The sequence below is a fragment of the Crotalus tigris genome, unplaced genomic scaffold (assembly GCF_016545835.1).
Source record: "Crotalus tigris isolate CLP2741 ecotype Arizona unplaced genomic scaffold, ASM1654583v1 scf7180000017548.2638350, whole genome shotgun sequence".
In the NCBI taxonomy this organism is placed as follows: domain Eukaryota; kingdom Metazoa; phylum Chordata; class Lepidosauria; order Squamata; family Viperidae; genus Crotalus; species Crotalus tigris.
This window is the reverse complement of record NW_024096466.1, coordinates 612,722-636,172: the sequence shown is the minus strand read 5'-3', so window position 1 is coordinate 636,172 and position 23,451 is coordinate 612,722. Positions and strand designations below refer to the sequence as shown.

The window sequence follows — 23,451 nt, the reverse complement described above, 5'->3', positions numbered from 1 at the left end:
GGAACTATATTGGGCATTATATATACCCATATTTATGTTAAATATTTTTCCCTCCTATGGTAGAAATGTGTCATGGAAAACAAATCTGGAATCCTCTTGGTTACATAAGCTCCTTTAGATCTTGGCAGATACGACTTACCCTAATTCATATATTACCCAGTTAAGTGCCTGTGGCTTGATGAATGAACAGGAGTGGAAGGACATTAAGTATACCTCATTTTGTAGAGCACAGTAGTTGCAAGATAACGCTTTGTGATAGCTTTGTTGCTTGCCTCTTGCATTGTCTCTATAGTTACATATACAGATGGCTGACAGTCTCCTCCTGGGGGATTATTAAATTATAAAGACTAAATTAAACAGCATGACCCTCAGTTTAGTTACTCAGAAGTAAATGCCATGGTGTTCAAAGTAGATTCCTGTTTATTCTGACATTGAAAATCAAGTGAATGTGCTTATTATTGCATTTCATTACATGATCTGTGACAAATCAGTTTAGACACATGGAACGGAGTAGTGAAAAATGTTTTGTGAGAGGAAATAGCTGCCTGCCTGTAGTTATTAGCTTACCATTTTGGAAATACTTTTAAATAAGTCAAGTAAAGGCCTGGCAGCTATATTGATAAAACATACAAAGCTCGATTGGTGTGTGCTGGGTAGATTAATCATGATCTTATGAACACAGCTAATGTGAACTGGCTTTTGTTGGTTAAGAGGAAAGAAAGCACTATATAACAATTTGATTATACTGCAGATCCTGTAGCTATGTTACAGAATTCTGAAATTTTAGGCGTATCTTTTCTTTGTACACATGTTTGTGTCAAGAAATTAATCTCCTGGGAAATTATATTTTACTGATGCTTTAGGGACAAGGAATTACACTAATGCTATATAAAAAAAAGTTCTTTACTGCAATCTTAGTTTCAAACATGTCTTCAGTGTTAGTAAGAGGTTTTGCTTATAGAAATAGATGTGGATTATAGCACCTTAGGTTTCATCTTTAAAAAAAGTGTTACTATTTCTGCATATGTGGATGTAGTTCAAGTATCAGAGAATTAATAATGAGCAAAGCACATAAGGATTTAGGACAAGTAAAAATGTTTTATATTCAACATGTTCTCAAACTGCTCTACTTTATAACATTCTAGTTGAGTCAGTCTCAGCCGTTAGTTGTCTATATACAAAATAAATGCACATCATGTGCAATTTTTTAAACATTTCTTGCTCTGCATACTGCAGTTTAATAATTAAGTCAAATAGCTTATGAATAAATAAAATAAGATTAAATTCAAGAGCATTCCTTCACTTAGTTTCATAGCCTGATGGTAAATAAGTAAGTACTATAATATTCTGATCTGCTCTGTAGTCTTTCAGTCAGAGTATCTATTAATATGCAGGACAGCCCTGGAATACAATCTAAGTGAAATGCATCATGCGTAGAAAATGAGTTCAGGTATTTGTCCTCCTTGCACTCCTGTGCCATTGGTGCTGTCTGAGGAACACTGGAATTGGAATGTCACTTTTCCACACTGTACTTCAGTCATTCCCTCTTGTCCAAAATAACTGAGTTCATTGCCATCTAGAATGGCACTTACATTGTAAAAGGTGTCTTGCTCAACTTGCACAGGATGCTCAAACCATACTGAGAAAGTGTTACTAGATCCATCGGATGTAAACTTTGTCAGATTCTGGGCAAGTACAATGCCTAACCTCTTCAGTTCAATTTTGACGCTGTATTCAGCTTTTCCACAACTTGACCCATAAAGTCCAAGTCCTGCTATAAATATCCTTTTATCTACAGCAAACTGGATACTGTCACATCGTCCCCGGTACCTCCATTGATTGCTGCGATATGCAGAGGATTGAAATCGATGGCATCTTTGTGGTACAAGTCCTTTCCGCTTTGTTAGTGGAAATTCTAACTTCGGTTTATTTGCAGCGGTATACCACAAGAAAATATTATGTCTTTCCTCAAGGGTTAGGATATCAGACTGAGCAGCCCCATTGGCAAACTCTTCCAAAGTCATGGTTGGAATCCGAACCAAGTATAAAGCTTTCCCTAATACATTCCTCTTGTTCCTTGGCGTAATTGGCAGCCCTTGTCGCTTGCATTCAGCCTCGGCCCAGTTCAGAACTGCCTCGAACACCACCACCTCCTTGGTGTTTAGTGCTTCCCGCATCACAATGATCTCTAGTGTCTGTTGATCTATTTCACAGAAGCCCTCTGATTTCAGTGCCATTTCAGCTTGAGCATCAATGACTTCCCAGCAGCGTTGGGTCAGCTCTGGTTCCTCAAAGAGCCTGCTCTGAGACAGCAGAACACAAGCATTCTTGGCCTCTAAGCTAGTCTCCAGAAAATTGACACAAGCTTTTGCTAAGGCTGGGACAATGTATTTCTTGGCTGCATACAGAGTAGCAAGCACAGTGTCTGCTTCCAGCTCGATTTCATCACTATACATGTACCTATCAATATAAAAAGATTCCCTTTTTAAAAAGAAAAATACACAACTCTTAGTTACAGCTTTCAACATCTTCAGATGATTTTAAACTTTACATTCATGTTCCTTAATTTTTTTGTTTTAAAAAGTCATGCAATTAGTAACTTGTTTTAATTGCTACTTACTTTAACAAGATTAGGAAAGCAGCAGGTTCTACATCTGGTATATGGATTTCAGACTTGACCTCTGCAAGATCTCCATAAAACATTGCGTAGAAGACCGAACTACCCACTGCCAATACATACTGCATTAAAAATTATAAATTCCAAATCAGGGATAATGTGGTAGGCAGAGAATCACATACATTACAGTAGTTTTCTTATCTCCCCCCTTAGCTATAATGGTTTAGAGCAGAATATATCAGCACAATTTTTTTTTGAAACGCGCTATCAGAGTTGGATCCCTCCCCTCCCCTATACCACAACTCATCTGCAGATTAACTGGAAAGAAATATATTCTGATATTTTTAGGCAATTGTTTTGTTGCACTTGTGCAACAATGCCCCCACTGGGTTAAGAGGGCAAGAGAACAAGCATCTTTTAATACACAATTCATCTACATGGCACAAATAGAAAAGATCCCACCAACCTTGTGAGCAGGAACTTTCTTTGCTGCCCCCACTGGGCCCACAATGAAATGCACATCAGCCATAAGTTCACTGTTGAACATCAGTGCGTTTCTGTAGATTTACAAAACGGAAACAGGATTAACCCCACACCTTTACCCTTGCCATCCACACTCTTTTCTTTTTCTTCCCTCCCAATCAATGCAGGTTATCCCTTCTTTTTTGGAACTGTTTCAATCATTACTGCAATAGCTCTTTTCTGTCTTGGCTTGTGACCAGAAGAGGACAAGTAGCACCAAGTAGCAACATTAAGAAAAATGTTCAACTGACTTTTGAGATTTTGTGGGCACCCATGCAGTTTTCTTGGTAGCACCACAGAAACAGTTTGTTAACTGAGGCCTTCCAAGATGTTTTGAGCTTCTTAGATAGTCCCCAGCACTGATATTCCCTGAAGGATCACATCCAAATACAATGAGGTTATCCCTGCTTAGCTTCTGAGCCTAGACATGATCAGCTCCCACTTGCTGAGGAAGATAGGAACAACCTCCCCAGTTTCTGAAAACCCTTCAACTCCCCACAAGCATAAGCGGTACCCTTTGATTATACCAGAGACGTGAATTCCATTGCCTATTATTGCAATGGAAAGCATTGGTGTGGGAAAGCCCTTTCAGAAAGCCAGCACAAAGTTCACGCCCAGGTTCTTGCAGCAAGTGCTGAAGCTTTTCGCTCTGAAGGGAGAGTCTATTTCGCTCTCAATCGCTGCCTTTAAGTTGCCCTCCCTTCCTCTTGCCGCCGCCGCCGCCTCAACGCGTTTCCTTCTCTGGGCTACTTGCCCGAGCGGGGCTTACCTCTCTCGCAGGGTGGGGTGGAAGGACTGCCAGTTAGCGCTCTCCACGTTGTTGTTGTTGAGGTTTTGCAGCGGCGGCGGCGGCGGGGGCTGCGCGCTCTGCTGGAACTGAAGGGCGTTTTTCTTGGTGTTGGCGGCGGCGGCGTTATTGCTGTTTGCGAGATTGGTATTGGCGCTGGCAGGGTAAAGTTCCGCAGCCATCTTCTTTTTGAGGCCCAGGGGCAATATCTCATAGCATGGTGCCCCTTTGCTGTTGGCCCGGACGCTCTTTTTGGACTTCTTTAAGGTCTCTGGAAGCAGAAGAAAGAAAGTCAAACACTTCATGATCCGCCCATAGAAGCAATCATGGTCCAGGGGCATCAGCGGGAGGGATCCCCCTCCGCGGCCATCAGTCGAGCGCACTCTCGCTTAGAAAGATTTTTTTTAAACCCCTTTTGAAGGACAGCAAAAACAAACTACAGCGCCTTGTTTGAAGGATTGGTGCCTAAAGCATCTTTTGTGTTCCGGCTGGTGGCGCAGCGATGATGCTTTAATGACTCATCGCTCACCTGGCGGTGGGGAGGGAAGGACGCTGGGGATGGTGCAAGGCTCTCCGAAGCGCAAGCCGCGGGGCAGGATTTGCCCGGATCCCGCTCCGGAAAGTCCAAGGAGCTGTTACGATGCCGATTTTCCTTTAAGAAGCGAGAGCAGCCCCTGACCCCGGAGCAATGTAAACTTCTGCCAAGGTTCTCGGTGAGGCGGGAGGACACGCGAAAGCAGGAAACCCGGCTTTCGCCCGTTTTCCGGGCGAAGGGCCAACATCCGCGAAGCAGCTGTAGATCTCGCTTATGGTTATTTATTATTATTCCACAATTCAGGTTGCAAGTCCTCAGTCTCCCGAGCGGTAAAATCCCAGAGGCCGAAGGATGGCGAAGGAGAGAGGCATACGATCCGGCCGCTTTTCTTACGAGCGGAAGTTTTTTCTGTCCCTTCCCGTCCCCTTTTTGCTTTAAAAGCGACACTCGCCAAGCCAAGCTGCAGGAGAGGGAAGCATCGACCTCTACGCTGGAGTCCGGGTTCTTGTGGTCTCCGGCGCCGGGCTGGAGATGCTTCTTTTTCTCGCCTCCTGGCGAGGCCGGGTCTCCTTCCTACCCTGTCCTATTTCGAAAGTCGGTAGGAGTCGCAGCTTTGCAGGACTGGGCGCCCGTGGCCGTCCGCGTGTGCGCTCCTCGCCTGTACGTGCTTTCCTTCCCGTCTCCCCGCTGTTGTTAGCACCACCACCGCCACTTCTTCCCAATGTTGCTGCTGCCTCAAATAGTCAGCAGCAGCATTGCGCGTCATCGGCGACTGCTCCAATGGCGAAAGGGCACAAACGGGAGGGCCGGCCTCTCTCGCTAGACAATCTGTCATTCTTCGCTCGCTCTCTCGAACCGCCCACACGCCCTCCCTCCCGCCCTCCCTCCGCGCTTTCCTCTCCCATCAATCCAGTCCCCTCCTCCATTTGGGAAATTTACAGGAAACCCAAATTCACTCTCACTGTTGGATGGAGGGGAGATAAATGCACGCGCGAACACACACGTAAAAAAAAAAAAAAAAATGCTGCAGCGGAGCAGTGGGAGTGACGGCGAAACGAAACCCTCCTTCCCGCCCTACCCTCCCAAAAGGAGTCACAGAAACTCCTCCAGAAGTAAACCCATTTAGGAAGGGTCGATATTCCTTTGAGAAGAAACAAAGTTTTATTATTTATTGTTTTAAATTGGTATGCCGGCTCATCCCTCCCCTCTTTCGGTTGCTTGGGATATTCCTCTCACCCCCCCCTCACCCCCCCTCTCGCCCCCGGGAGATCTCGTCTGAGCTTGCCTCGTTGCGGTTGCTCGCTCCCAAGGCGATCGGGGTAGGTGAATTCTGCCCTAGCTCCGGCTTCGATGCCATCTAGCCATGGGCGCTTTTAATTTTATTTAGACCGTTTGCAAAAGAGGGAAGAGAGAGCGCGTCTTTCGGAAATCCCTCGAGGCAGCAGCCCGCGTTGAGCGCCAGCCGTCCTGCAGTTCAAAAACTCTGCTGCGGCGCCGATCCCATCATCTCCCCTCTCCCCCCAATCGCGCACCCCCTCCCGGCAATTCCCCAGTAGAAGGCAGTACCCGGTCGCTCTCACCAGGCTTCCCTTTGCCGGAACCCAGTCGGGAAAGTTTGCACTGCAGGCTTTTCCTTGGAGTCAGAAGCCATGATTATGAAAGCGGAAGGCTCTGGCAGCATCAGTTAGGCGGGAGGCAGCGCCTAGCTGATCCCAGTTTAGCGCAGCAGTAGCCTGAGAGGCGTCTTTTCTGGGCGGCCTAGCGAGGGCGCCCATGCTCCTTCTGGCCGTCCCTCGCACAATGCTCCTTTTCAGGCATCTTTTCTGGCTCCGTTTGAACTTTTTTGGGCAAAAGCTTGGGGGTGGGGGGGAATCAACCAAACCAGTGCTTTTTCAGACGTTATCAGTCTGAAAGCAAGGCGGAGTTATCAAAGGTGCCGGCAAAAACGGGAGAGTTTTCGCCCAAATTTTTTGAACGTTGAGAGCCGTGTGTCTCATTTCGTTCTTAACATCTTGAAAGGGCTTGGAAACGGATGTTTGGTGTGTGTGTCTGTCTGGGGTGTGTGTGTGTCTGGAGATGACTTCAGGCCTTAAAACCTTATCCACAGGAAATAAAAACAAAAACAAAAAAAAAACTGTCCAGGAAATGGCAGTCAAAATAAATGTTATTGTTTTAAAGCTGCAACAAAACGTTTTGTACTAGTTGTGGTAGAAGCTTTGGTGCAACAAGTTCACAAAACTGGCTCCCAAAAAGCTTTTTTTTTTTTAAAAAAGTACTCATCTCTACTGTTAATAATTTGTTCCAGAATACACTTGTACTGACATTGAGCTGACTCTATTTCAGTTATGAATGCTCAAGATTTGCCCTTCTCCAATACTTGGTCAGTTCATCTGTCCTCCATGAATTTGCAAACACCACTAAAGTAGTATTTCTCAACTTTGGCAACATTAAGATGTGTGGATATCAACTCCAAAAATTTCCCTAGCCAGCCATGTTGAAGTCCACACATCTTGCTAAGGTGACAGATATGCAAAGGGGCTCTGTAGCCTACTAAGGGGAGAAATTAACAAGGGAGCGGTCTAGATTTTCTGATAGTCACTCCTGCATTGAGTAAATTCACCCCCCCCTCCAAATGTATGATCCTAACATTTCTGCTCTTTCAAAGTGTACTTACAGGTTGTTTCCACGCTTGTTCCTGGCAGGAATAGTGTGGGACTGTGCTTTCAGTATCTTAATTTGAGGCATTCCCAATTCCCCTGCATTCATTTTGGCCTCAGAATTTCTGTCCAAAGGATCTTCATTAGTGCTTCTCCAAGACTTGAAATGGCTCTCCTGAAATCTAATGCATGTGTATGCATGTACTTATTTTTTTTGTAGTTCTTTGAACTTCAATATGACATAATGACTTTCTCCTAAAGTTGTAATTGCATCCATCTCATCAACCCATGCTTTCTTATCGGTTAGAACAGTGATGGTGAACCTGCTTCACACCCACTCCTCCCCCTGCTCCGTCCCGCCCATTCTCAGGGCCACCCACCACCACCACCTCCACAGCCTACCGCATATCGCCAGGCAGCCCTGTAGCTTCATGGCAGCCACGCCCTCCACCCATACCCAGCAGCATCATCTGCATGTGTCGGGGCATGAAGGCAGAGTCTTGTCCCTGCTGCCTGGCTGCCATGTTCTTGGCTGCACTGCTCTACGCGGGCTATGCCTGGGGGTGACTCCGCAGGGGCTGCTGGTGAGGAGGGGGCCGCAGGGGGAGGCAGGGCTAGGGCAATGGCGCACATGCCCACAGAGAGGGCTCTGAATGCCACCTCTGGCATGTGTGCCATAGGTTCGCCACCATTGGGTTAGAACCACTTCTGAGAGAGCCAATGTTTTTACTTTTCTGAAAGATGAAACTATCAACAAAATGACTGAAAAACCTTGTAGTTCTGGCCCAGTTAGTTTTTATATAGATGCCTGGATATTTAATTTTTTTATTGTTACTATTTCTTCCAGAAAGTTGGGTAGTCTTATCCAGGATGATATTTTGTAAGATAATGTTTGTAAAATTTATGTGTACATACTTTGAAAACTAAAAATGCTAGTGAATTATTATTTTTATTTTTATACAGAATTGTGCAAATGTTATGGATAGATTAATAAATTAACATTTATTAGATTCAGTCATGAGTGTGGTTTTCCTATTGTAGATTCTATTCTTAAAAAGTCCCTGTAATTGACATTGATTCCCAATAATTGCACAAAATGTACATGTTGTTCTCCCAGTAAGAATACCATCTAGAGAGTGGTTCTCAACCTTCCTAATGCCGTGACCCTTTAATACAGTTCCACATGTTGTGGTAACCCCCAACCATAAAATTATTTTTGTTGCTACTTCATAACTGTAATTTTGCTACTGTTATGAATCGTAATGTAAATATCTGATATGCAGGATGTATTTTCATTGTTACAAATTGAACATAATTAAAACATAGTGATTAATCACAAAAACAAACTGGGTTTGAAGATAAGCAGTAAGATGGAAAGAAAATTAAGCAATGAAACTGAGAGTTCCTGGATTAGAATTTATTACAACATCACATTAAAAATAAAAGTATTTCCAATTTTGTTGGAAAAACGGTGGATTAACTCCTACTGATAATATTATTTAGATCAGGGCTTTTCAACCTTTTCACCAATTGTACCACTTTTAGAATATGGCAACATTTGAGTACCACCAGTCACCTAGTGAGGTGTCAAAAACTTGACCCCAAAAAAAGGAAAAAAGTGATAAAGTACAGGTAGTCCTTGACTTACAACAGTTTGCTTAGTGACTGTTCAAAGTTACAATGGCACTGAAAAAAGTGACTTATGACCATTTTTCACACTTATGATCGTTGCAACATCCCCAGGGTCATGTGATTTACATTTGATGCTTGGCAACTGATTCATATTTATTCATATTTATGATGGACACTTTGTTCCAGGATCATGCAACCTTCTGACAAGCAAAGTTAGTTGGAAAATCAGATTCACTTAACAACCATGTTACTAATTTAATCTCTCTCTTCCTCTTTCTCTCTCCCTCTCTGTCTCCCTCTTTCTTTCTCTCTCTCCCTCTCCCTCTCTCTTTCTCTATCTCCCTTTCTTTTTCTCTCTCCCTCTCTCTCCCTTTCTCTTCCCCTCTCTTTCTCTTTCTCTCCCTATCTCTCCCTCCCTCTCTTTCTCTCTCTCTCCCTCCCTCCCTCCCTCTTTCTTTCCCTCTCTTTTTTCCCTTTCTCTCTCCCTCTCTGTATTTCTCTCTTCCTCTCTTTCTTTCTTTCTCCCTCTTTGTCTTTCTCTCCCTTCCTCTCTCCCTTTCTCTCTTTCCCTCTCTCTTTCTCTCTCCCTCTCTTTCTCCCTCTTTCTCTCTTTCTCCCTCCCTCTCTTCCTCCTTCCCCCCCTCTCCGATTGGGGATCGATTTGGAGGCGCGGAGGGGAGGGGAGAGGCCGAGGGCTGCCCGTGTGACTTTGAAGGGGCCACCTTTGGAAGCACCAAGGCTGCTTCAGCCAGGCTCGAGCCAGGCAGAGTGGGCAATGGGAGAGGAGTGGGTCGATCACCTTACTGGCAGCCGGGACTCTGGTGCACCTTCCCGGCTAACAGGGCCTACAGTATCAGGAGCCCCGCGAGGGGGCAAGCCAGCATGAAGAGCCAAACCCTTTCTGCAAGGGAGGGACGCATTGAGGGAGCCAGCCAATCACGGGACGTAGATTCTGACAGATGGCTGGCCTGAGCCAATGAGGCGCCAGAGAACTGGGAGCCATAGTTGAAGGCTGAAATGCCTTCAGCTGTAACTGCTCACATGTGTTTGTGTGTGTGTGAGTGCACTGGCTCAGATCAATATTGCTTTCCAGATGATAGGCGCTTCTTCAGGGCTCAGCAGATGCACCGGGATCAATGCCGCTTTCCAGGAGATTGGTGCTTCTTCGGGGCTCAGGAGAAGCACCAGGATCAGCTCCCAAAGAAGTGCCAATCAGGCAGAAAGAGGAGCTGATCCTGGCGCTTCCCCTGAGCTCTCCCGGCCTCGGAGAAGCACCGATCAGGCAGAAAGGGGTGCTGATCCTGGCACTTCCCCTGAGCTCTCCCGGCCTCGGAGAAGCGCCGATCAGGCGGAAAGGGGCCGAGCTGTCCTGGCCTCAGAGAAGCACCGATCAGGAGGAAAGGAGGGCTGATCCTGGTGCTTCCCCTGAGGTCTCCAGGTCTAGGAGAAGCACCAATCAGGCAGAAAGGGGCGCTGATCCTGGCACTTCCCCTGAGCTCTCCCGGCCTCGGAGAAGCGCCAATCAGGCAGAAAGGGGCCGAGCTCTCCCAGCCTTGGAGAAACACCGATCAGGTGGAAAGGGGCGCTGATCCTGGTGCTTCCCCTGAGCTCTCCCAGCCTTGGAGAAGAGCTGATCAGGCAGAAAGGGGCGGAGCTATCCCGGCCTTGGAGAAGCACCAATCAGGCAGAAAGGGGGGCTGATCCTGGCGCTTCTCCTGAGGTCTCCCGGTCTAGGAGAAGCACCGATCAGGCAGAAAGGGGCACTTATCCTGGCGCTTCCCCTCAGCCTTGTCAGTGGGACGCGCGCCTCTCAGTGTCGTACAGTTTTCAACGTTTCGCTCGAAGCAGGGGTGGAAAAAGAGAAGAGCCCTGCTCGTCACGAATTGAGAGCAGACTGTTATTGGTGTTGTGGCTCAAGGTGAGTGACGAGGGAAAGAATATGATTAACACCACGCGTGCGCACGCACACACACACACACACAGAGCGCTTGTCTTCCACCACATTTTATTCATGTCAATCTTTTTTTTTCTTCATAATATTGGGAGTTGAAAATAGCGACTCTACAACAAAATTTGCACTGATTGTCTTGTTACATTATAGACCGCCAGTTTGTTTCCGGTCTACTTGCAGAAGGCAAAATTGTAAAAATGGGTGAGTTGTGAAAGAGGAAAAGCTCTCTCTGTATAGTTTTGTCCCCAGATTAGTATTTTCCTAAAGGAAGGAAGCATTTGTTTTTGTTTTGCTCTGCAAGGAGGAAGTTTTATTCTGTACAGGAGAATGCAGGAAATAATAATTCCCCATCATTTGCACTTCACGCATCAAGAATGAGATGGGTGAAAACAAATTTGAACTCCAACTCATGCTTCTAAAGATCTGGAGATCATTCCTCTCAAGGGTTTGCTGTACCAGATTCATGCAGTTGGAAACTGTCTAATTCTTGTTGCATCTGAACAGGGGCTTTAGTATTACATAACAGTCCTTTGTATGTCTCTTTCTCTGTCTCTGACACTCTCTCTTTGTAAGCATGTTTACCTTCCTCTTCACCCAGATTCCCAACGCAGCTAAGAAATATAAAAAGAGCAACAAGATCTTCTCTCAGAGACAAGCTTTTGGCATCACCATTTGGCTTGCTAATTAACACACATTATGCCAGAAATGTACAGGATTTGCTTTTAATCTGAATGTTACCTTTTTCCTAAATAGTTTGGTTAGCTTATAGCATTTGATTTAGTAGTACCTACATTATATATCTAACCATCATATTTAAGTTGATGTTTGAATTTCCTCTAAAAATATTAAGGTATTCAACTCTCCTACTTAATAATTATTTAGTTTTTTTGCAAACGTGTACTGCTTCTGGTTGTCTGAAAATTTGTATGTTATGTAGGTGATCATGCATATGCATAGTCTTTCTGAACACGTGAAAACAAAAAATAGTACATAACAATGTTGATGCTTAGCAGTGATTATTTAAGTTTAATTAATTATAAATCCATTTCAGACAAAGCCCCTTCTTTATTTGTGGAATTGCTCAACAGGGCATCAGCTAAAGACATGGGGTTGAATATAATAGTTAATAATTGACATCAGAGGAAATGAGAAATTAGTATGTCCAGTGAAAAATTAGAGAACAAAACAGAGCTTGGTCATTTGATTTAAGCTAGTTTCCCAAAAGACATACCTTTCTTAAAGCACTGAAAAAAGCCAATGGAACGTTTTTTTTAAATTGGATAATTGCTCAACATCATATTGCACTGCTCAATACATGAAATTAGTCACCTAAATGAAAGCTGAAAGCTGAAAATCTCACAAAAATGCAATTTTATTGTGTGCCTCATTTAGTAACTAGCAGAAGATAACTAAGTAACTGACAGAAGTACCGGTAACTACCTAGTAACTAACAGAAGACAACTAAGTCTATTAAAATAGATCAAATCCTTGATTTATGACCGTAATTGAATCCAAAATTTCGATTGCTAAGCAAGGCACTTGTTAAGTGAGTTCCACTCCTTTTGACAACCTTTTTTTTGCCATGGTTGTTAAATGAATCACTGCATTTATTAAGTGAATCATGTCGTCATTAAGCAAATCTGGCTTCCCCCATTGGCTTGCTGGGAAGCTTACAAACATGATTCTGCAACAGTGCATCTGTCAGTTGTCAAGTGCCCAAATGATCACCGAGATGCTGCAACAATCGTAAGTATGAAAACCAGTCATAAGTCAGTTTTTTTCAGTGATGTTGTAATTTCAAATGGTCACAAATGGTTGTAAGTTGAAAACTATATTTATAGTCTCTAGAGCAAGGTATCAGCTTTTGTCAATGCACAGATTTTGTAGTCCAAGACTTTTTGGTATGGTACCCAGAGTACTGTTAACCACTGGGACGTCCAGATTTAGTCACAGTTTTGTTCCATATAGCATCAACCTTGTGAACTCTCAAGTTTCCTCATTCTGCTATATATTCAAAATGGACAGTGATTAATATTTATGTGTGTATGTGTGTGTGTGTGTGTGTGTGTGTGTGTAGATATATACTTTCTTTTGAGAGCAGGCAACAGAATTTCAGAATGTGGGCCAGTGCTCACAGTAAAAAATGGCATAAAGGTTAGCTTAATTCCAAAGTGAAATTATAACAGCTGTGGTGTGCATGGTTAGAATGCAGTACTGCAGGCTACTTCTGCTGACTGCTGGCTGCCAGCAGTTCAGCAGTTCAATTCTCAGTGGCTCAAGGTTGACTCAGCCTTCCATCCTTCCGAGGTCGGTAAAATGAGGACCCAGATTGTTGGGGTCAATATGCTGACTCTGCAAACCGCTTAGAGAGAGCTGTAAAACTCTGTGAAGAGTATATAAGTCGTAAGTGCTATTGCTATTGCTATAGTAGCTTTAGCTGTTGATGTAAAACTTCAGCTCAAGCACCCCTTCCCCAATAATATATGACATCTATATGAGAGGACCCCTTGATATTGAAAACTGACAGTGTTCCTCAGTGGAAAGCTTTGGAAACCATGATTGTTTCCTGTAATTTCATAATCATAGCCAAATCTGTCTTTTGGTAACTTTGATAGCTTCTTCTGTCTCCTGGCAGTATATTTTAATGTCTTGGTTATTGAATATAATTATTATGATGGGGAATACAGTTGTTTATATTTTTTGTAATGCAAATAATGAACTTAAAATCTTGTTTTCTTTTTCTGTAACACTGAGGAACAATTATAGATTGGAGCATGCTGTTAACACCATAGCAATGTAGCATAAAATCCCTTAAATTACAAATAGCAGCTATATAGTCTAGGTAGACATTGATTTCACTGTACCTTCAAATCATTCAGGAGACATTAATCCACATAATCAAAATGGAGCAGTACACTGCACAAAGTTGTATCTTTGATATAAATAATCCATTGCATTTAAAATTGTCCTCAAATATTTCTGGTTTCAGGGACTAGAAATCAGTTATTACCAATGGGGTTAATTTCATGGCATAATAGATATACTTTTCAGCATAGAAGAACTCTCAACCAATTTGACTTTTTTTAATGAAAGCTTAAGTTGATGTTTGGAAGTTATTCTTTTGGCTTGGTTCTGTTGATGACTTTAAATTAATCTTCAATAAAAGAGAGATATGAAAGCAAAATTAGTCTGTGTTAATAATGGGAGATGGCTGAAACTTTCATCTATTATACAATGGCTTTGGAGATGAGAAATTTAATACTGTACTTCTGTAGAAGCAAAATAATTTCGTTTGTTAATGTGGAATTTTTAACTAACGTAGTATCTTCAAAGAAGTCTCAAGTAATATTAAATTGCACATGGGATGATTTTCCTCTTGCTTGTTACCCTCCTGGATGAGGATATTACTCATTAGTATTAGTATTCTCATCCAGGTGCTTCCCAGGGATGTTTGGGATTACAATTCCTGATTTTTCATGCCATCATAATTTTACAGTATAGTCTGTAGGTATAGTGAGGTTTGGTCTCAACACATTTGGACACTTAAGGAATGGTGTTGATAGGTCTGTGTGATTGGAAATATTATTCATTGCACGCTTGCTGCATTGATCTATGACAGATCTTGGATTTGGAAATATGGAATCAAGTAATTTAGGGCCTATCAACACTGATTGACTGGACCTATTTATTCTGTACTTCATAGTTTATGTGGAAATATATATTTGAATATCTCAAGTTTGATAGGTCTTTTTAAATCATGTGTCACAATGTATTCTACTTGGTTTGCAAACTTAAAATATGCAGTTCTTTTTCTAGCTAGTACTAATTCCTCCATTGCTGTTCTGCATTGCAAGAACATCCAGGATTGACTTGGATGAGGATATTACTGACTTGGCAATACAGATTTTGTATCTGTTTCTACTGAAGTTTCAAAAAAGATGGTCACTTTTAAACAGATACTGAATAGAAAGGAAAATGCGAAACATCTCTCCTTGATTTTCCTTGATCCAAAGTAGCCACTTTCTACAGTGCATTTTTTTAAACACGTGTGTGTGTCTCATGTGACATTTGGTATCTTGGCTGGTCCATACAATTAGAATTAACTGATAGTTTAACCACCCTAATTATATTCAGCAATATATTTCAGTTCACTGAAGGCTGTTTGTTGTCAGACATGTCCTAATGAAAGCAATGGTGAATTTTGAATAATGCCCATTCTCCTAGTAGTCCTTGCATATCTGATTGGAGAAAATGGTGCTGAGAGTTCCAGAGGGAAGACATAATCAGCAAAACATCACCTTCCATTAGTAGAGGTTTCTGCCAGAACAAAGACCTTCCACAAGCAGAACAATTCTTTTTGTTCCTAAGAGTAAACACAATCTCATGTCTACAGCTGGAGAAACAATTGGACAGTGAAGTGTTTTCTGTAAGTCGAGTTGGAAATCTGAGAAGGCTCTGTATAGAAGAGAAAAAGTTACAGTGGGTAATAACTAACTTTTTTTATCTTGCTTTGGGCAGATCCATGTTTATATATTCCTCGTTTTGCACACATGCTCGAGTTTGGTGATAAGAACCATGAAGTCTCCATGACAGCCTTAAGGCTCCTGCAGCAGATGAAGAGAGACTGGATGCATACAGGTCGACGGCCATCAGGGCTTTGTGGTGCAGGTATTGCAGAACTTATGAATTGGAGTGTGTGGGGTGGCAACAGCTAGTGGCAAAGAAATATGTTACGTATATTTCATTTTGTAAGAAGCAGTTGCATATGTTCACTCTTAGAATGTTGTGTTTTTAGGCGAATATGTACATATAAATTTAATGTCAAGATGAATCAAGTTAGATACAAACTTTAAAAACTAATCTAATCCTTGGCCATAAACCAGAGTATCACGGTGGTCGTATTATTCCACAAGCAGAAAGTGCAGATTATCTATAAGGCATTGTATAAAAGTTGTATAAAAAGAACATGAAAACAATGGATTACGCTGAAAAGAAGTCTTATGGTTTAACTGAATAACTGACAGTTTAACAATCCTAATTATATTCAGCAGTATCTTAGTAGAGTCCAGTAATAAACAAATATATTAAGGCTGTGTGCCTTAATTTATTTATTAAATTTGTTTGCTGCCCATTTTGCCATGATCAGAACAAGTTGGTCAAGCTATAGTTCTTTCATGGCCTATATATAAGAACCTTCTAGAACCAAAGTATATACTACAGACAGATGCATGGGACAAAACCCTAAGATGCAAGAGCTATTTTTGCTTTCTCTGATGTCCTGGAGAGGCAAATACGTTTGAAACAAAAAAGGGAAAAATGACTTACAGAGGGCACTTGGAACACAGAAGCTATAAGTAGAAGAAGGATTGTGCTACGCTTCCATTTTTCTGCTATTTTGCATGTGACATCTTGTTACAGTGGAGAGAAAGACTGGATTTGTTGGACATCTCTGGAAGAAGATGTTGAGAGACTTGTTAGATCAGACTTTTGTCCTTCAAACTGATTAGCACAATAGAGCACTTTAAGAGCTCATCCCTGATCCTACTTTGGCTCTTCTTCTCTCACTACCTCTTATTTCTTTTGATTATAAGCTCATGGGTGGTGGTTCCATTGTGTGTGATAAAGATATTAAATAAGCCATTACGAGTGGCCCCCGCTTATGACCATTCGTTCATAAATTGCTTGAACCCTGATAAAAAAACATGGAACTAAAGCCTGTGTCTGAAGTTATAGCTGTTGCAGCACTCCCCTTCATGGTCACATGATCAAAATTTGGGCATGTGGCAGCCAGCCTGCATTTTTAACCATAGGGGTGTTGCAATACCTCTCCCCTCCGCCTGTCTCTCCTCCCTCCATTTATGCTTTTTTTGTCCCCCTGCCTCTCTGTGCTCAGCCGCTTCAGTTTATCTTTGCTCTTTCTTGCTCCCACTGCCAATGAGGCATTCCCGACCTGGTCTTTCATGCCAACAAGCCCCACTGCAAAGCCAGCAAAAGCAATCTGGTAAAAGCATACCCTTTTGCATAAAGCTGGCAAAAGCAATGTGCCATGCTGCTGCACTGGGCTTCCTGCTGTACCACAAAGAAACAGAAGCAAGCAAGAAACAGTTATAGATCTGCAGCAGGCCAGGAAACCCACCCCAGCCCGACACAGCAGCATGGTGCAAATGGGCTTGCCTTTGTCAACTGTGCATGAAGGGGCTTCCTTTGGCTGGCTTGCTTTTTCTGCCTGTGTGACAAGGGACAAGGTAGGCATGCCTCGTCAGCCGTGAGAATAAGAAGATGGGGAAGATAAACTGGGGTGGTGAAGTGCAGAATGGTGAGAGTGCTGGGTGACTGCTGCTTGCTGGGCTGGTGATAGTCCCAGAGCCATGTGGATCTGTGGCTACTTGCTTTTCTTGAAAAGTAGGGTACAGGGTGGCCAAAAACCAGATATGGGGGGTGGGTGGGGAGATTTTGAGTCAGTCCCTTCCCTTTTGAGGCTTGGAGATGAGAGGGACCAAGTCCAGAATGGTTTAGATTAGGTTGGGTACTGCCTTAATGATCAATGAGTCTGTGAGTGCTAGGATTGCTGTCCTAAGTCACAGGATACAATCATGCTGACTTATGATGGCAATTTCAGTCCCAATTGTGGTAATAAGCCAAGGACTAACTGAACCTGATAAGAAGGGTGGGATAAAACTACTTTAAAATAGTACATTAAATAAACAATATATTTAGACTTCTGAATTTTAAAAGTGAAGAAGACAGTATTTAGTTAAACTACTGATAGTTTGAGCTAGAGAGAAAGGATGTCTAGCCATTTTTTTTCCTTTTTTATTTCTTCCCAAGAATTTTTTTTTTTAGTTGGTAGCCACCAATTAATATTTCAATTGTGGCTTTCTTTCTGCACCTAGTAGAAGATGAACAGAATTGTTGGGGATATAGCAATAGCAATAGCACTTGGAATTATATACTGCTTCATAGTGCTTTACAGCTCTCTCTAAGTGGTTTACAGCATATTGCTCCCAACAATCTGGGTCCTCATTTTACTGACCTCGGAAGGATGGAAGTCTGAGTCAACCTTGAGTCAGTCAGAATCAAACTCCTGGCAGTGAGCAGTCTAACCACTGTGCCACCACAGCTATTATGATCTTTTCTGTGTTGTGGAAAATATACATTAAGACATATCTCCCAACTTTAGCTTAAAAACACTGTTGAGGAGCTCTGAACCTTGAACTGAAATACTGAAAGCATTGAATGATGTTATGCAATTACTTTTTATTGAGATAATTTTACTATGTAAATACTGCATGGTAAAAATGGAACATATGTACAAGTTTTGAAATAATGTGGGGAAAAAAGCAAACACATGTGCTATTGTGGTGTTAGGACATTTCCCCCTAATTGTCTGTGCATGTTACATGTGTGTATGTGTGCAAGGAGGCAGTCTATCTAGGTGAAATATTTTTTTGAGGTTGAGTATTACGCCATACTGCTTTTTCTAAAGTTTGTTTGCGCTGATGTAATATTTCTGCATGCAAAGTAAATTTTATAAAATTCCAGTTTAATCTTTCTGAAATCCATCAGTATTTTGAAATTAATATGAGAAATAGAATTTCCAATGCCACCTATATGATTTAATGTATTCCTTTGCTTCCCTCCATCCCGAATGCCCTTTTGATGTGATTCTCTTTTTTATGTTCTAGCTCTCCTTGTTGCAGCAAGAATGCATGATTTTCGGCGCACTGTTAAAGAAGTAATCAGAGTGGTTAAAGTTGGTGAATCAACATTAAGGAAAAGGTAAGCCAAGTTTGTAATTTGTTTTACATTTTATTTTAGCATTAGAGCATTTCTGAAATTTATTATTTGCTGTGTGGAAAATAGATCTGTTTTTCTGTAAAAGACATCTTTTACAAACAGAACCCCATCCTTTGATTAAACTGTATCTTATTTGGGGCCAAGGAAGTGTTCTTTCTCTGCCACAGGTTCCACCAGGATGGCCCTCTAGAAGACTCTTCTCTTAAGCTTTGGTTAGGCTGGTTGGAGGTTTTGCCGAGTGATGTGATATGTTTTACATGTTGACTGGATTTGCTATCTGCTTAGTGTTTTAGGTACATTTTAAGTTTACATTGTTTTATACTGTGAGCTGCTTAGAATCAGTTTGGAGTTGGGCAGCATGTGAATGAAACAAACAAGCAAATAATAAAGTGTAGCAGATTTACATAAAATTTCTTTTTTACATAATTTTTGTCAGAGTTACCTAGAATGTCATAATCAATAGGATGTAATCAATACTGTACATGACAATCTAACTGGAGCTGAATCCAAATATTGACTGCAGAGGCAGTTCTTCTGCCTCATATTTTAGAAATTGGAGGAGCAGGTGGATTTCAGAAGCTGAAGTTTCATTGAGGAGATAGTGTTGAAACAACAGTTAAACATAAACATTTATATTGGAACTGCAAGCAGTTGGTTTGTGGAAGTGATGTGGGTCGTCCATGTTCCTTCTATGACTAATTTATGTTTCAATCCTAGGACATAACACTCTGATCTGTTATAGATAGGCTATTTCATTTCCTGTTAAAAGACTTCTTCGTCCCAGTCATAGCTGTAATTAAAACTACAGAGCAGAAGCTTGGTAAATCCAATTTTATGGGTTTATATTGGCCCAAAGCTCAGTAATGAATGTATTTCTTTAATCTTGTTCTGAATGCTTATGGGATCTACAAAAGATCACATCTTAAGAAAAATATATTAATTCAGTTGCTCTAAACCAAAGGCCACATATAATATAAGGTGCACCTGAACCTGCAGGCTTTTCCATAAATTACTTCTGGAAATATATTTTTTTCTATGTATAAAGTACCTGCCTATTTTGAAATAAATGGGGAATGACGTCCTTCGGAAAAGGGAGCTTCGTGCAAAATCTTTGCAAAATACTAGTGGTTATGACAGCTGTTTCAAATGTCATGGTTTCTACAGGGATATAAAGATTTAATAGCTTTATAATATTTTATATTTAATTTTGTTTTTTATTATTTAAAGTAATAAATTGAACATAAATATTGGGAAACTTAGACTTTGGTGTTATGGATTGTTTAAATAAAATTCATAGGACATATTTACTTTTTGCGGCTAGATAGAATGGAATGATTCTCCATTCAGTTTGCTGAGGATAAAAGATTTCTACTAAACCCCAGTACTGTTTAATTTCAAGAGCACAGCTTATGCAAATGTATCAACTTTCTGAAATAATGTAATTTGGATTTGTGTAATACAAGTATTCCGTGATTAAAATTTTCCTTTTGATGCTCCATATTTCAAATTGCAAGATAGTGATGTCAGGGTATTTTTATTGTTTTAGATATAAAATGTAGTTTCTTATTTTTTTCTTGTCAAACTTAATGATTTTGTAACACCAATTTTACTCTTTAATAATCTGCATTTACAGGGAACCCTAAGTTCCATTGTAACAGAAAACTTCCTGTTTTTCTATTTATTAGAAAATAAAGAATTCCAGTGTTAGCCTATTCATTTTGAATTACTGTGTTTACAAAGTAAGTTTAAATTTTGCTTTAAATCATTGAAATTATTAGAAATAGTTTAAGTGAATGATTGTTATTTATCTATACTCCAATATTACTTTTGATAGTATTTTTTTCTATTATTATAACTATAGGTCATAGCTTCACACGATGCAAAAATCACTGAATTAAAATACATATTAAAAATAACAAATAAATAAATAAACAAATGTATAACATTTGTATAAATAAACTATGTAGGAGAGGATAAAAAAGCCTATAATAAACATAGCACAAGGATCACAAAATTTCTGAAGTAAACAAATCTGTAAAACATAACCCTCATTACTTACATAAATCAAAAAGTTGACATGGCTTTGAGCAGCTGCTCAAATAAAGACTGTCACAGCTGCGAAGGTCATCCTATTCTTAGGAAACAAATTTTCTAGGAGGTTGGTCAAGCCCATTTCCTTTTTTTATATCAGAGCTAAACATTTTATAGTGGTTGCTAAAGAGGCATGATGAGCAAATAATGAGGAATATCACCTTTAATGTCCCATGCTATGAAAACATAGGCAAAGGTTATAGGGAATTTGCCTCTAATTTTTATCCAGTATAGCTAAGGCACCTCCTATATTCTCTGCTTTATCATGTAACTCCTGTCAACTAATGGATCAAATAATTTCATTTAAACTTGTTCTTCATAGCACACCATTGAGCAGTCTTTTTTGATACATAAATTGAGGTGAATTGTTGCACTAGGCATCTTGGATTTATATCTTTGTCTTACTGTAAAATGATGCACAATGATTTGCATCCTGCATGTGTATCATTGATGGGATACAGGCAGTTGGAAGGTGACTTGCAGGTAGTCTCTGGATTTGAGGTCCTACTTGCCTAGAATAATTGACATGCTTGGAATAAAACTTGACATTGATTGTTTTTGTGTCATACTAGCCAAAATGTGACAAAACTGGCTGGTGTTGTTTTTACTATTGGCAAATAATGCTGCATTTGACATAGCTACTGTTGGTATTAGTACCTAGTTTATACCTTCTATATCATATTAAAATAATTTTGTGTGAAAGCGTCAATTGATCAAAAGTCATGAAGGCAAGCAGAGTTCTATATTTTGAGTCCATCTGATGATGACTACAATATATGCATATAGAAGATTGTGACTTAGAATGTAAGAGGAATATATGAAAAAGCATATGAATGATCAAAGGAAATACAAGAAATCAAAAATATTTGTTATGCATCTATGAAACCAAGAGAAAGGAGAAGGATGGAAAAAATATGAAATCCAAGTGATCTGATCTATGGCATAGAATTGATTCATACCTGAAGGGAAGTGAAGGTATATATTTAATTATGAAGAAAAAGGCTAAAATGTCTGTCAGAAAGAATGAATTTGGATCATCTAAGTTAATTCACATTAAAATAGATGGCCAAAGGCTGGAGGTAGTTAATAGTGATAGTGTAATAATACGAGATGAGTCTGAGGGAGAACTGTGCTACTTTCTAATATATCATTCCAAGGTTCTATTATTTCAGAACATTTCTCAAACATATTTTCATCAGTACTTATCTGGAGTCCTACAATTTACAATTTACTTTAAAGATAGTCCTCCACTTACAATCATAATTGGGACCAGAATTTCAATCATACTTCATGGCAATCTAAGCTGAGGAACTCATGTGACAACCTGATTTTATGATCATGTTTACAGTGGCGTAATTCAAATCTTGTGGTTGTAAGTCGAAATCCATTTACCCAAATAGGAATTTTTGGAGTTAGAAACCAGCTAGAAGCCGGTAGTATTGTCTTGCACCTGATTCATATATAATAATAATAATAATAGTAAAGTTGGAAGGGACCTTGGAGGTCATCTAGTCCAACCCCCTGCTCGGGCAGGAAACCCTACACCATTTCGGACAAATGGTTGTCCAGTCTCTTCTTAAAAACTTCCAGTGTTGGAGCATTTACTGCTTCTGGAGGCAAGCTGTTCCACTGATTAATTGTTCTCACTGTCAGGAAGTTTCTCCTTAGTTCTAGGTTGCTTCTCTCCTTGATTAGTTTCCACCCGTTGCTTCTTGTCCTGCCTTCAGGTGCTTTGGAAAATAGCTTAATTCCCTCTTCTTTATGGCAGCCCCTGAGATATTGGAATACTGCTATCATGTCCCCCCTTGTCCTTCTCTTCGTTAAACTAGACATACCCAATTCTCGCAACCGTTCCTTATATGTTTTAGCCTCCAGTCCCCTAATCATCTTTGTTGCTCTTCTCTGTACTCTTTCTAGAGTCTCAACATCTTTTTTACATCGTGGTGACCAAAACTGGATGCAGTATTCCAAGTGTGGCCTTACCAAGGCATTGAAGAGTGGTATTAATACTTCGCGTGATCTTGATTCTATCCCTCTGTTAATGCAGCCTAGTACTGTGTTGGCCTTTTTGGCAGCTGCCGCACACTGCTGGCTCATATTTAACTGATTGTCTACTAGGACTCCGAGGTCCCTCTCACAGTTACTACTATTGAGCATGGTGCCACCTATGCTGTACTTGTGCATTTGGTTTTTCTTGCCTAAATGTAGAACCTTGCTTTTTTCACCATTGAATTTCATTTTGTTAGTTAGTGCCCAGTGTTCAAGTCTGTCCAGATCCTTCTGTATCTGAAGCCTGTCTTCTGGAGTGTTGGCTATTCCTGCCAGCTTGGTGTCATCTGCAAATTTGATGAGTTCCCCATCTATCCCTTCATCCAAATCGTTGATGAAGATGTTGAAGAGTACTGGGCCCAGAACAGAGCCCTGGGGCACCCCACTACACACTTCCCTCCATATAGATGCAGTTCCATTGAGGACCACTCGCTGAGTACGGCCGGTCAGCCAGCTACGGATCCATCTGGTGGTGGTTCTGTCTACCCCACATTTTTCTATCTTGTCAAGTAGTAGGTTGTGATCTACTTTATCAAATGCCTTACTGAAGTCCAAGTAAATTATGTCCACAGCATTCCTCTGATCCACTAATTTTGTCACTTGGTCAAAGAATGCAATAAGATTTGTCTGGCATGATCTATTTTTGACAAACCCATGTTGGCTTTTAGTAATGACTTTGTTTGCCTCTAGGTGTTCGTTGATTCGTTGTTTGATTATCTTTTCCAGGATCTTCCCAGGTATTGAGGTCAGGCTGATAGGTCTGTAATTTCCTGGATCCATTTTTTTTCCTTTTTTGAGGATGGGAACTACATC

The 23,451-nt window shown here is 40.9% G+C and overlaps 2 protein-coding genes across 11 annotated transcripts in view; one reads left to right on the top strand and one right to left on the bottom strand.

The window, feature by feature from the left end:
• The window catches only part of BTBD6 (BTB domain containing 6), a 54,403-nt gene extending 48,181 nt beyond the window's left edge, over nucleotides 1-6,222 (bottom strand). For 3 of the 8 annotated variants that reach the window (XR_005555983.1, XR_005555984.1, XM_039336799.1), the window contains exons 1-3: nucleotides 3,909-5,259; nucleotides 3,084-3,174; nucleotides 2,621-2,739 (exon numbers count right to left, since the gene is read on the bottom strand). Coding sequence is in view for 6 of the 8 variants with exons in the window: in XM_039336799.1 (XP_039192733.1) it covers nucleotides 2,621-2,739; nucleotides 3,084-3,174; nucleotides 3,909-4,267 (569 nt within the window). In the remaining 2 variants the exon portion in view is untranslated. The other 5 variants (XM_039336782.1, XM_039336771.1, XM_039336753.1 and 2 more) reach the window with 5 other exon arrangements.
• The window catches only part of BRF1 (BRF1 RNA polymerase III transcription initiation factor subunit), a 218,245-nt gene that overhangs the window by 83,941 nt on the left and 110,853 nt on the right, over nucleotides 1-23,451 (top strand). For all 3 annotated transcript variants that reach the window (XM_039336739.1, XM_039336730.1, XM_039336721.1), the window contains 2 exons: nucleotides 15,220-15,369; nucleotides 18,387-18,480. In XM_039336739.1, the coding sequence (XP_039192673.1) occupies nucleotides 15,220-15,369; nucleotides 18,387-18,480 (244 nt within the window). The remainder of the gene's footprint in view (nucleotides 1-15,219; nucleotides 15,370-18,386; nucleotides 18,481-23,451) is intronic.